General features: G+C 33.2%; 1 protein-coding gene across 13 annotated transcripts in view; it reads right to left on the reverse strand.

The window, feature by feature from the left end:
* Positions 1-15,056, reverse strand: part of Pvf1 (PDGF- and VEGF-related factor 1) — a 75,269-nt gene that overhangs the window by 1,468 nt on the left and 58,745 nt on the right. For 6 of the 13 annotated variants that reach the window (XM_073977528.1, XM_073977527.1, XM_073977531.1 and 3 more), the window contains exons 3-6: positions 6,714-6,819; positions 6,524-6,550; positions 6,172-6,458; positions 5,810-5,995 (exon numbers count right to left, since the gene is read on the reverse strand). In XM_073977528.1, coding sequence (XP_073833629.1) covers positions 5,810-5,995; positions 6,172-6,458; positions 6,524-6,550; positions 6,714-6,819 — 606 coding nt within the window. Of the gene's footprint in view, positions 1-3,641; positions 4,185-5,809; positions 5,996-6,171; positions 6,459-6,523; positions 6,551-6,713; positions 6,820-15,056 lie in introns of those variants that run through there. The other 7 variants (XM_073977532.1, XM_073977536.1, XM_073977533.1 and 4 more) reach the window with 2 other exon arrangements.

The following is a 15,056-nucleotide window of genomic DNA, read 5'->3' on the forward strand; positions in this document are numbered from 1 at the left end:
ATAGTCCTGGATTTTTTAAAGATTATTTTTCAACAACAAACAGACTAATAGTCGTGGATTTTTTAAAGATTATTTTCCAACAACAAACAGACTAATAGTCGTGGATTTTTTAAAGATTATTTTTCAACAACCAACAGACTAATAGTCGTGGATTTTTTAAAGATTATTTTTCAACAACAAACAGACTAATAGTCGTGGATTTTTTAAAGATTATTTTTCAACAACAAACAGACCAATAGTCGTGGATTTTTTAAAGATTATTTTTCAACAACAAACAGACCAATAGTCGTGGATTTTTTAAAGATTATTTTTCAACAACAAACAGACTAATAGTCGTGGATTTTTTAAAGATTATTTTTCAACAACAAACAGACCAATAGTCGTGGATTTTTTAAAGATTATTTTCCAACAACAAACAGACTAATAGTCGTGGATTTTTTAAAGATTATTTTTCAACAACCAACAGACTAATAGTCGTGGATTTTTTAAAGATTATTTTTCAACAACCAACAGACTAATAGTCGTGGATTTTTTAAAGATTATTTTTCAACAACAAACAGACCAATAGTCGTGGATTTTTTAAAGATTATTTTTCAACAACAAACAGACCAATAGTCGTGGATTTTTTAAAGATTATTTTTCAACAACAAACAGACTAATAGTCGTGGATTTTTTAAAGATTATTTTTCAACAACAAACAGACTAATAGTCGTGGATTTTTTAAAGATTATTTTTCAACAACAAACAGACTAATAGTCGTGGATTTTTTAAAGATTATTTTTCAACAACCAACAGACTAATAGTCGTGGATTTTTTAAAGATTATTTTTCAACAACAAACAGACCAATAGTCGTGGATTTTTTAAAGATTATTTTTCAACAACAAACAGACCAATAGTCGTGGATTTTTTAAAGATTATTTTTCAACAACAAACAGACTAATAGTCGTGGATTTTTTAAAGATTATTTTTCAACAACAAACAGACCAATAGTCGTGGATTTTTTAAAGATTATTTTTCAACAACAAACAGACCAATAGTCGTGGATTTTTTAAAGATTATTTTTCAACAACAAACAGACTAATAGTCGTGGATTTTTTAAAGATTATTTTTCAACAACAAACAGACTAATAGTCGTGGATTTTTTAAAGATTATTTTTCAACAACAAACAGACTAATAGTCGTGGATTTTTTAAAGATTATTTTTCAACAACAAACAGACCAATAGTCGTGGATTTTTTAAAGATTATTTTTCAACAACAAACAGACTAATAGTCGTGGATTTTTTAAAGATTATTTTTCAACAACAAACAGACCAATAGTCGTGGATTTTTTAAAGATTATTTTTCAACAACCAACAGACTAATAGTCGTGGATTTTTTAAAGATTATTTTTCAACAACAAACAGACTAATAGTCTTGGATTTTTTAGAGATTATTTTTCAACAACAAACAGACTAATAGTCTTGGATTTTTTAAAGATTATTTTTCAACAACAAACAGACTAATAGTCTTGGATTTTTTAAAGATTATTTTTCAACAACAAACAGACTAATAGTCGTGGATTTTTTAAAGATTATTTTTCAACAACAAACAGACCAAAAGTCGTGGATTTTTTAAAGATTATTTTTCAACAACAAACAGACTAATAGTCTTGGATTTTTTAAAGATTATTTTTCAACAACAAACAGACTAATAGTCTTGGATTTTTTAAAGATTATTTTTCAACAACAAACAGACTAATAGTCTTGGATTTTTTAAAGATTATTTTTCAACAACAAACAGACTAATAGTCTTGGATTTTTTAGAGATTATTTTTCAACAACAAACAGACTAATAGTCTTGGATTTTTTAAAGATTATTTTTCAACAACAAACAGACTAATAGTCTTGGATTTTTTAAAGATTATTTTTCAACAACAAACAGACTAATAGTCTTGGATTTTTTAAAGATTATTTTTCAACAACAAACAGACTAATAGTCTTGGATTTTTTAGAGATTATTTTTCAACAACAAACAGACTAATAGTCGTGGATTTTTAATGATTATTTTTCAACAACAAACAGACTAATAGTCGTGGATTTTTTAAAGATTATTTTTCAACAACAAACAGACCAATAGTCGTGGATTTTTTAAAGATTATTTTTCAACAACAAACAGACCAATAGTCGTGGATTTTTTAAAGATTATTTTTCAACAACAAACAGACTAATAGTCGTGGATTTTTTAAAGATTATTTTTCAACAACAAACAGACTAATAGTCGTGGATTTTTTAAAGATTATTTTTCAACAACAAACAGACTAATAGTCGTGGATTTTTTAAAGATTATTTTTCAACAACAAACAGACCAATAGTCGTGGATTTTTTAAAGATTATTTTTCAACAACAAACAGACCAATAGTCGTGGATTTTTTAAAGATTATTTTTCAACAACAAACAGACTAATAGTCGTGGATTTTTTAAAGATTATTTTTCAACAACAAACAGACTAATAGTCTTGGATTTTTTAAAGATTATTTTTCAACAACAAACAGACTAATAGTCTTGGATTTTTTAAAGATTATTTTTCAACAACAAACAGACTAATAGTCTTGGATTTTTTAGAGATTATTTTTCAACAACAAACAGACTAATAGTCTTGGATTTTTTAAAGATTATTTTTCAACAACAAACAGACTAATAGTCTTGGATTTTTTAAAGATTATTTTTCAACAACAAACAGACTAATAGTCTTGGATTTTTTAAAGATTATTTTTCAACAACAAACAGACTAATAGTCTTGGATTTTTTAGAGATTATTTTTCAACAACAAACAGACTAATAGTCGTGGATTTTTTAATGATTATTTTTCAACAACAAACAGACTAATAGTCGTGGATTTTTTAATGATTATTTTTCAACAACAAACAGACTAATAGTCGTGGATTTTTTAAAGATTATTTTTCAACAACAAACAGACCAATAGTCGTGGATTTTTTAAAGATTATTTTTCAACAACAAACAGACCAATAGTCGTGGATTTTTTAAAGATTATTTTTCAACAACAAACAGACTAATAGTCGTGGATTTTTTAAAGATTATTTTTCAACAACAAACAGACTAATAGTCGTGGATTTTTTAAAGATTATTTTTCAACAACAAACAGACTAATAGTCGTGGATTTTTTTAATGATTATTTTTCAACAACAAACAGACTAATAGTCGTGGATTTTTTAAAGATTATTTTTCAACAACAAACAGACCAATAGTCGTGGATTTTTTAAAGATTATTTTTCAACAACAAACAGACTAATAGTCTTGGATTTTTTAAAGATTATTTTTCAACAACAAACAGACTAATAGTCTTGGATTTTTTAAAGATTATTTTTCAACAACAAACAGACTAATAGTCTTGGATTTTTTAGAGATTATTTTTCAACAACAAACAGACTAATAGTCGTGGATTTTTTTAGATTATCCTCGATTGTTATCTTTTGTCTTTTTGTTGTTGTTGAGGGGTATACGTTACATTACGGATGGCTTACGTAAACATATTTATAATGTAACTATATAAATAACTTCATTTAATATATTGTTGCACATCAAAATAAAATTACATTATTTTTATAATAAAATGAAATAATAATAAAAATTCTTACTTACTCATAAGGGAAATTTCATAACAAATAAATGCGTGTTAACCCATCACAACGACAACAACAATAACAACAATTTACTCAGCAAATTGTTTTATTCTATTTTTTTTTGTTAATTCCTGAATAAAAATTCAATTGTGCGGGAAACGATTTAACAATCGATTGATGAACAGCAAAAGTGGACACATTTAGAATGCAAATCACCAAAAATAAAAAATGGTTGACTGACTGACTAATACAATGACACTTGCAGGTGAAGACAAACAAAACAATGTACAAAAAAAAACTTAAAATTGCATTTTTTTAATTCAAAAACTATTGGCAAGAACACAATCAAGTGTATAATTCGACAATTTACATGGATAGTTAGCTCAGAAAATCCCGAGTGGTTTTTTGGTAAAAATGTTTAATAAAATATGCAATTGATTGGGTGAATCATATTTGGGATTTTCTACATGGATGTATGTGTAAAGTTGCATTTTATTTCTTGAGTGTGTGTGTAAGGATTTTAATTCTGTTGACCTCCATCAACGTAGTCAATGGAAGATGTCTACAAAAAAGAACAGAAAAAAAGAAAAACAAAACACAAAAACATATAACATTTTTTTTAACAAATTGCAATGTTAACATTTATATATTTATATATTGTAGTATATAATTTAAAAAAAAAATAATAACAAGTTAGTACGTATGTATGTGTACAAAATAATTTATATAAAATTAATTTATACAATAACTTATAAATTTATATACATACATATTTGTTTCTAAGCTCAATGTATTACGTAATAATCGGAAAACTCTATATATTCCTATATTTTTTAAAAAATATTTTTTTTCCAATAGTCGTGGATTTTAAATAACATTTTTCAAGAACAAACAGGCCAATAGTCGTGGATTTTTAAATAATATTTTTCAAGGACCAACAGGCCAATATTCGGGGATTTTTAAATAATATTTTTCAAGGACCAACAGGCTAATAGTCGGGGATTTTTAAATAATATTTTTCAAGGATGGATTTTTAAATATTATTTTTCAAGGACCAACAGGCCAATAGTCGTGGATTTTTCAAAAATATTTTTCAACAGGCTAATAGTCGTGGATTTTTAAATAATATTTTTCAAGGACCAACAGGCCAATAGTCGTGGATTTTTCAAAAATATTTTTCAACAGGCCAATAGTCGTGGATTTCTAAATAATATTTTTCAAGGACCAACAGGCCAATAGTCTTGGATTTTTAAATAATATTTTTCAAGGACCAACAGGCCAATAGTCGGGGATTTTTAAATAATATTTTTCAAGGATGGATTTTTAAATATTATTTTTCAAGGACCAACAGGCCAATAGTCGTGGATTTTTAAAAAATATTTTTCAACAGGCCAATAGTCGTGGATTTCTAAATAATATTTTTCAAGGACCACCAAACCAATAGTCGTGGATTTTTAAATAATATTTTTCAAGGACCAACAGGCCAATAGTCGTGGATTTTTAAATAATATTTTTCAAGGACCACCAAACCAATAGTCGTGGATTTTTAATTAATATTTTTCAAGGACCAACAGGCCAATAGTCGTGGATTTTTAAATAATATTTTTAAAGGACCAACAGGCCAATAGTCGTGGATTTTCAAATAATATTTTTCAAGGACCAACAGGCCAATAGTCGTGAATTTTTAAATAATATTTTTAAAGGACCAACAGGCCAATAGTCGTGGATTTTTAAATAATATTTTTAAAGGACCAACAGGCCAATAGTCGTGGATTTTTAAATAATATTTTTAAAGGACCAACAGGCCAATAGTCGTGGATTTTTAAATAATATTTTTCAAGGACCAACAGACCATAAGTCGTGGATTTTTAAATAATTTTTTTCAAGGAGACACAAAATAGTTTTCAGGGATTTTAAAAAACAATATTGTTACCTTCACCTTATATCTAAGAATAGTCTATCTACAGAAGACCCAACCCCAGCTACAAACAGCTATTGTATTCCTCTTAAATATATGCAAATTCTATTAAGAAGATATTAGTATAAAAATACATACATAGTATAAATAATAACAACACCCGTTAATGTACATAAAACAAATATAGAAATAAACAAGTACAAAAAAGTGTAAAACTTAACAAAAAATATTTAACAACTTGTTTAGACTAGAATCGGTTTAATACGCACCAGTAGACATTTGCATTGATTCTCATCGTAATAGGAACCGGTTGTACAGTTCTCGGTTTGTCGACAAACACAACGACATGAATTCTCATCCCAATCTTTGTGCTCCAATTCGAGGCATTTGTCACGGGCATCTGTATTTGTGCAGTGGCAGCGACAATCCTCATAGGTTTGATAGGCATTGCAATCCTAAAAGAATGAGGAAGGACAGGAATTAAAATGTATTGGAAAAATAATAGTAAGTATAAGTAAATATGTCTAAGAGTACATTTACTTAAAATACATTATTTATTGAAATGATTTAATAACCACATCTCATCTTTTAGGTGGCAGTGTAAACGAAGTTTAAATAGTCTTCAACTCACCTTTGGTTTAACCCGACAATCACATTTACACTCTAAATGCTGTTCGACGGGTATAATGTCCAAACCACAAAACTTGGCACCATGCTCATAGCAATAACGATAAACTTGATAATTGACAATTTCCGTTTTCGTTGGTTGACAGGACATCCATGGTGTGCTGCAACATCCTCCACAACGTTTGACGCGTGTACACCTTGGGAAGTAGTTATTTTTGGGATTAATCGGTGTTAAATCGACCACAGTTGGTTCGGGTATACAAGTTGCTGCCTTGGCTCTAACAACGGAGGCTATAATTCAGATAAAGGATTAAGATTTCAAATTGGAATCATAATATTGAATTTAGAATACTTACCTCGTTCGACATTTCTTCGTAGATTTTCTGAAAATGAAGAAGAAATAATAATGAGTAAGAATCATCAAGCCATGTTTACATTAACGTTTATTATCATGATAAATTGTCTATTACAATTTATAATAATAGACGTCAGTGTAAACGTACTCTAATGTCATGAATAAACAAATGACCTTAGCTTTCTACTTACCATGTATGCCAAGTTTTGGATCTATACTGTCGGGATCAATGAATTTTTCTATAAATTCGGAAATATCTGAAATATTGTTTAGTTCCCTATAGAAATCCATTGGAATCTGAAAGTATGAAAAAAATACATGTTTTACTAATAATAAAATAAGTAAAAAAAGTATTCAGCTTTGCCGAGAGTTAAATAGGCTTAGCGTAGACTGTACAACAAAAAGAACAGTAACATGAGTAGTAGAACCCTAACTCCAAAAATACATATTGACGCATTACTTCCTCAACCTCGTATCTTAAAAAATAAAAGTTTTGAGGAGAGATAAAAAACGATAAATTTTGGATACATCGGGGGAACTGAAAAAGTTTAAAAGCAGTTATTAGGGAATAAGGTGCTCCCAACTTTCTAATAATTGCTTTTAAACTTTTTCCAAAACCCCGAGGTATCCAAAAATGATCGTTTTGTATATCTCCGCAAAATTTTTATTTTTTAAAGTTTTCATTTGAGATTTTTTTCCTTTATAAAAGTTTTCATTTTACATTTTCATAGAAACAGAATTGAGCCCCTGTTCTGACGAATAACGTGACTTGGCAACCCCTCATTTCGCTTGGGTTACTATCATCTTCATCAATAGACTACTCGACCTCATAACCTCTGAACACCGTACTTTCCTTAGCATGGGAAAGCCATTTCGCAAGTATTCAGAGAATTCAGCAACCAACGCTTCAAAGAATTAACCAATTTCTCTGATGCTTGGGTAGTTGAGAGGAATGTCTGACCGCATACCAGAAATAAGGCCTAATTTCCCAACAGAGGCGACGGGATAACAAATGAGCTTTGTTGTTCTAGCAACAAACGGGAAAGTGGCTAGGGAATTGTGAATTCTTTTCATTGAAGGTCAATGGATCTTCCATTAGAATATCTTTTATTAGAAGAGTTGTGGATCTTCCCACAGAAGATTAGTGAATCTTCTTGCAAAAGATATTCTCAAAGAAAACAAGTAAGAAAGTATCAGTCAGCTGAGCCGACAGAGATATACCCTCAGCCACGTACCCGAAGAAAAAAAGTTAACACAATACTTCTGTAGGTTTTTTAGTTGTTGGGGAAATTTTCCAGGATGGAAAGGGCCGCAAAAAACTACATGTTGCAACAAAATTCAGAATGATCCAAGACGAGTGTATTTTTTCCAAACTTTGGGTAGGGTGTAACCATAGGAGTGATCCGATGTAGTACATATTCGGACCTAATACAAATCTGTAGGAAATATTTTTTTTTATTAGTCTATGGATATTTTCCTTACAGACTATACAATTAAATATGTTGTACTTAATTTTCTGAATTTAAATATATTACAATTTTACTTTTCAATTTACAAAGTTTGAGCTACATCGATTTCTCTCTTATAGTCCGGTCAAAATAGACATTGAAATAGCAAAAATTTCCACAAAGCTGAATTTTGGTGGAGAGCTAGAGTTTGCCATTAGAAGCAACGTCCAAAAAGTCCCCATCGATCCCATGTGTGCAAAAAAAATTATTTGGGGTCAAAGGTCAAATTTTAAGGGTTTTTTGGTTTTCGGATTTATTTTTTGATAACGGTTGATCTAATCAAAAAGTGACTAAAGCAAATATTGTAGACAGAAAAATTATCTACAAGTTTGACCTTTATAATTTTTTTCCTAGAACGAACCATTCTTGAGATATAGCTGTTCTAAAAAACACATGATTTTTATGCACTTATAAGGGAAATATGCACATATTCAGAAGAACCGGCTAAAATAAGCGAAGTAATCGGGTCTGTCCCCCAAAAATATATATATTTTCTTGAAGAGCGAGATTATAGCTATCTTCTAAAAAAAAATTCCAACAAAATCGGAGCTTGTTTAGTAGAGTTATTCAATGTTAGAGTCATTTTATGCAAAAATAGTCCATTCAACCCACACGTGAAATCGAAAGCCCAAAGGGAACGACCCCAACGAAAACTCTCCGATTTTTTTCATGTTTTGTCCGAAGGTAGGGTTTGTTGCGCTGATTACGGAAATGTATAATTTTCAACGGTTGCGGATCCGGTTCGCCGGTTATTCGACCCGAAAGGCCAAATTTAAAAACCGGGTTAGACCCGGATCTGCTGAACCGATTCCTGCAAAGTGGATATCGTCTGAAAGCTTACGGAAGTATCTACCACATAGTGTCGTTAATTTAACCGGTTCGCCTCATAATGTACTTACGCGGCTAATTTTTTATTTGACCTTTAGATCGCGATATCTCGAAAATGGTAAGTATTTTTTTAAGTATCATAAAGACCACTCTTGTAGACAATTATTGAATCTACAACTTTTACTTTAGCCGGCTTTTGCTAAGTCCTACCGTTTTTGAGAAAAATTAAAAAAAACTGAATAATGCCTCCAAATATGACCTTTGACCCCGAATAACTTGTTTTGCACACATGGGATCGATGGGGACTTTTAGGACGTTGCTTCTAATGGCTAACCCTAGCTCTCCACCAAAATTCAGCTTTGTGGGAATTTTTGCTATTTCCCCCTTATACGCATGTCTATTTTGACCGGACTATAAAGGGTTATTTTACACATTAGCCAGTTTAGGTGGTGCCGGTAGGATTTTCTGGACCTTTTTGGGTCATTATCTGAGGAAGTATGGACTTTCCCACGAAAAAAATTACAACGGAGTAACAGAGGCTGCAAGTGCAACCTGCTGCGTCACAAATTAATAAGATCAGAGAGGAGTTGTTAAACTATACTTTTTTCAAATTTTGTGTGGGAGGTACTCAAATGAGTGGACCGATATAGTCGATATTAAAACTCGATCTATGCCTGAAAGTAATATTACCAATAGCAAAGTTTGGCTCAATTCGGTTATTCCCTCCTAGAGTTATCATGCCCACAATCTTGGCGAAAAATTTTGAACCTTTGTGGGGGAGGTACCGGAAGGTGTGGACCAATATGGTCTATCTTCGAATTTAAACTAAGTTTGGACAAAATATTGAAAGACCCAAAATTTTAACCAAATATGTTGATCCGTTCGAGAGTTATCGTGCACTCCAACTACGACACATGGTATTATATGGGTTGTTTGCAATTTTCGTGCTGATTTCGGAGGATATATGGACTTGCTCCTGAAAAAATTATATCGTCGTAATGGATGGGGGTAGTGAATACAAGTGGCTGCAACAAAAATCAAAGCGATTCGAGAGCAGGCCTTAAACTGCACTTAAGCAAAATTTTGTGTGGGAGGTACCCGAAAGAGTGAACCAATAAGGTCCATATTGGAACCTCATCTATGTCTGGTAGAAATGTCACGATGTGCAAAGTATGGACTAATTCGGTTACTCCCTTCAAGAGTTATCGTGCGGTCAATTTTTCCGAACATTTTTGAACTTTTGTGGGGGAGGTACCTGAAGGAGTGGACCGATATGGCCCATCTTCGAACTTAAATCAAATCTGGCTAAAGAGGGTATTTACACTTTGATACGGCAAAAAATGTGCCTCATCGAAATAATGGTTTTAGACCCCAAGTATGTTTGTACGATATCCGTTTCAGACAATTTTGAGTCGATCTAGCAATGTCCGTCCGTCTGTCTGTCTGTCTCTCTGGCAGGCTGGTGCGCACGATAACTCTCAAACGGATCAATCGATTCGGTTCAAATTTTGGGTATCTAAATATTTTGTCCATATTCGATTTCAGTTCAAAGATGGGCCATATAGGTCCACTCCTTCAGGTACCTCCCCCACAAATGTTCAAAAATTGTCGCAAAACTTGTGCGCACGATAACTCTTGTAGGGAATAACCGATTTGGTCCATACTTTGCACATAGTGTAATTTCTACCAAATTTAGATAAGGTTCCAATATGGACTCAATCGGTCTACTCCTTCGGGTACCTCCCACACAAAATTTCGGAAAAGTTCAGTTCAGGACCTGGTCTCGAATCGCTTTGATTTTTGTTTACGCAAGTTGTATTCGCTGTCCTCTATACGACGCTGTAAGTTTCATTAGGGGCAAGTCCATACTTCCTGAGAAAATAGCCTGAAAGTTACAAAAAACCCTATGACACCGTGTGTAGTGGTTGGAGCGCAAGATAACTCTCGAACGGATCTGCCGATTCGGTCCAAAAGTTGGCTTTCGTAATATTTTGTCCAAACTTAGTTCAAGTTCAAAGATGGATTATATTGGTCCACTTCTTCCGGTACCTTCCCTTACAAAAGTTCGAAAATGTTCGGAAAATTTGTGCGTACGATAACTCTTGAAGGTAGTAACCGATTTGGTCCATACTTTGCAAATTATGAAATTTCTCTCAGACTTAGATGAGGTTCCATTAGGTACTCAATCGGTAAACTCCTTCGAGTACCTCCCACACAAAATTTCAGAAAAGTTCAGTTTATAAAGGAGAAAACTGTCAAATGAAAAAAATTATAAAAGAAATATTTTTCATTTCAAATTTTCATAGAACCAGGGGCAGCTCTCGAATCACTCTGATTTTTGTTGAAGCGATTTGCAGTCGCTACCTCCATTACTACGGTAAACGTTTTTTCAGGGGCAAGTCCATATTTCTTGGGAAAACAGCTCGAAACGTGTAAAAAAAGCCTATGTCACCATATGTGGCGGTGGGAGAGCACGACAACTCTCGAACTGTTCAACCGATTTGGTCTTCGACATATTATATCCAAACTTAGTTTCATGGCGCAATACCGGCCCAAAACTTCCGGTACTTCTCCCCAATATTTAAAAAATGTCACTAAAATGCCAGTACGATATCACTTGAATGGGGGCAACCAATTTCGTCCAAACTTTGGATCTCCTAATATTATAACTTATAAAATGGCCCATATCGGTCCTCCCTAAGGGCACCTCCCCCACAAAAGTGGTTACACTGCACAAATTTGTCAATTACTGCGCAATGTGACGAGACGCATGACATTTATGAAGTCGCGATGATGTCTATAAAAAGACATACTGCATTTTTGAAGTCACGACGATGTCAATTGACGAATCATACTGCATTTATGAGGTCAGCCATATTATGATGTGCAAAGTTTGAGACCAATTCGGCTGAGGGTTCGAGAGTTATCTTCTGAGAAAATTAGCCTAAAGTTGTAGAAAAAAATCTACGGCCACCAACTAAAATGACTTTTGCCATTTTAGGTCCAAACTTTCTTCCAGTCTTACATCAAATTCGAAGATGAGCAAAATCAGTCCAATTCTTCCGATACCTCGCTCACAAAACAAAACAAATTTATTGGCTTTAGAACAGGTTGAGATCTGTTCGCAGAATATTTTTGTTTCGGATAGTTACTATTACAGTATTGGTCCATACTTCACGAGGTTATTGCCGACAGATTTTTATCCGAAGCCTATGACATCAAGGCAGGAAGCAAACTCAATATGGACATTTTTCGCACTACAATTCTTCTACATATATTGATTTTAAATTAAGCAGTAATTTGGAATGTGGCTTACTGTGAGTGTGTAGGGCTGAAATCCTTACTGGAAGGGTGCTCAAACTGCCAAAAGGCATGAAATACTGTGTCGTGATGTTTAATGAACGGGCTCGGTAGAATAACGCGACAACTCCAATGTATGAATTAATACATTCCATACATTATTCACAGGACATTTTCAACTTTATGACCATCTCTGATTGAGAGTCGCCTTTTCTCTCTCTTTACCTTTGGCTTAAAATGACACTCTTTTCTTTGTTGTTGAGCTTCTAACTATCCACTTCATTGTAGCAGGGTGTGCAATATTCGATTTGGCAGAACTTTTATTAAAGCATAATAACATTTGTACACTTGTTATTATTTTTTTTTGTATTAAACAAACATTGTTTTTACAATTAATGTGAAATTTTTGTAAATAAGCCAAGTAAACATGTCTAAAGACAAGTGTTTGATAAATACCACCAACAGCACTTCTCAAAACTTATTGTTATTATTATTACTCATATGAAATAGACAGAAGTTGTTGTAATTGTTAATATCACAATTTCCGTTAAAAAATAAAAAAAACACACATTTGTTTGTATTTCAATGATATTATCCTGATCTTGATATTCTGCTAAGCATAACAAAAGAAAAAAGTAGAACACCAAATTTCCAACTAAAAATAGTTTCAGATTTTCAGTCAGAACGGAAATTATGAATAACGATTTGATGATTACCAGGAAATGTGATTTTGACCTGAATGCAAATTAGTTGAGAAAATGTAAACATGATTGCTGTCAGGAACAACAGGGTTGGGATTCACTTAAGTATTCAAAAATTAGTGGAGATGTTCTTAAAAATATGTGATATTGTCATTTACCCATATAATCCGTCTTTAAATCCAAATAAAAGCTTGTTGTTTATGGATAACGCCCCCAATTCATGACAATAAAACAAATGTTGTTGTTTCTCCAAAACATTTTAAAAATAACCCGAAAACAACTTGTTTCTGAAACACCAACAAAAACAAGAATCCCAACCACACAACGTCAGAAAAATGTCAATAATTAAAGAATGTATATAAATATCATACATAAGTATGTACATATGTATGTAAGTAGGTATCTCAGAGTGTTTTTTGTTAAGAATTCCAGGTGATTCATCAGTAACCGCACATCGGTGACTGATTATGGCTATGCGGCTTGGAGACAACAATCGTTAATGGTTGCTTCCATGTCTATCTTAACAAATATTTATATGTACATTTGTACTTTTTTTGTATTTGACCTAAAGGCACGAGTTGAATGTTTGAATGAATGAATTTTGAGTTGGCGCCGCTTATGAATATCAAAAACGATTAGTTCCGTACACATAATAGCATCAGAGAGTGTATCTAAATTAAGCAGGTAATAAAAGTAATATTACAAATTGAGAAGTGTGTAATAGGGTGGAGTTGGGAAAATTGAAGATGACTAAGTATTTATATACAATAAATACGAGATAAGAGTTTTTTATGATGGGTGCCAACGTGGTGCAATGGTATGCACACCCGCCTTGCACGCTGAAGGTCGTGGGTTCGATTCCCCGGCCAGTCAAACATCAAAATTTTCAACGTTGGCAAAATACCCCTCAGTAATGTTGGCGACATTTCCTGAGTATTTCAGCCATGTAAAACTTCTCTACAAGTGGTGTCTTAGGACACGCCGTTCGGACTCGGCGATAAACTGTAGGTCCCATATCACTGAGCTAATATGAATCGGAGTGCACTCATTGATATGAGAGAAGTCTCCCTTGTCCCGCATGGGATGTTTGTGGAACAATTATATAGTATTTCTTAATAACCACTATTTGGGTGACGTAGGGGATGGAAAATACCAAGGAACGGTCCTGACCGGCTTTAACATGGCAAAGCCCAGGATTTATCTTGGTCCCTCTTTCATGTGAAGTGGACACTGACCTCCCTGTGGTGTCACCTGGGGAACTGCCATTAACACCCGTTAAAGGTAGTGAGTTAAAATGTGCCGCGCGTTCACCCATAAGAACGTTAAAAACTTGGGTTTGGGCGTCGGGTTAGTAACCCTCCCCTAGAAAAAACAGCCTACTACAAAAAAACGAAAGAAAAGAAAAACAAACCCCTCTAAAGTTGACGAACCCCGCAAACGTTTTAAGGACCATGATCTGCGAATCTGCACCTGGAATGTTCGCACTCTTTATAGAGAAGGTGCAGTTTACTCATTGGCAGATGTACTTGAAAAGTACAAGGCCGATATTACTGCCATACAGAAAATACGATGGATTGGGAAAGGCGTCACAACAACACCTAAAGGTTACGCACTGTATTATAGCTGCCATGACGTAAAACATGAGTTTGGTTGCGGATTCGTAGTTAGGCGGAGACTAAAACATCTGGTATCCAGGTTAACCCCAGTGAATGAAAGACTTGCTGCAATTCAAATAAAAGCTAAATTCTTCACCATCAGTTTTATTTACGCTCATGCTCCCACTGAAGAAAAGGACGAACAGACTAAAGATATATTTTACGAGCACTTAGAAGAAACATATGAGCGTTGCCCTGCCCATGACATTAAAATTATTCTAGGTGATTTTAATGCCACAATGGAAAGGAGAATATCTTTGGCCTAACAGTCGGGAAATTCAGTCTCCATAGTGAAACGTTGAACAATGGACTGAGGCTGATAGACTTCGCAGCGGCAAAAGAAAAAACATGGTACTTAGCAATACCAAATTTAAGCATCTCGATATTCAAAAGGGCGCCTGGCTGTATCCAGATCAAAGAACAAGAAATCAAATTCATAATGTTGTGATAGATGGAAGACAGTCATCGAGCGTGTTGGATGTGGGATCGTTCCGAGGAGCCAACATAGACTCGGACCAACACCTTGTTGCAGCAAAGGTGTG

The sequence above is a fragment of the Musca autumnalis genome, unplaced genomic scaffold (genome assembly GCF_047663935.1).
Source record: "Musca autumnalis isolate F117 unplaced genomic scaffold, ASM4766393v1 scaffold_3, whole genome shotgun sequence".
NCBI classification, from domain to species: domain Eukaryota; kingdom Metazoa; phylum Arthropoda; class Insecta; order Diptera; family Muscidae; genus Musca; species Musca autumnalis.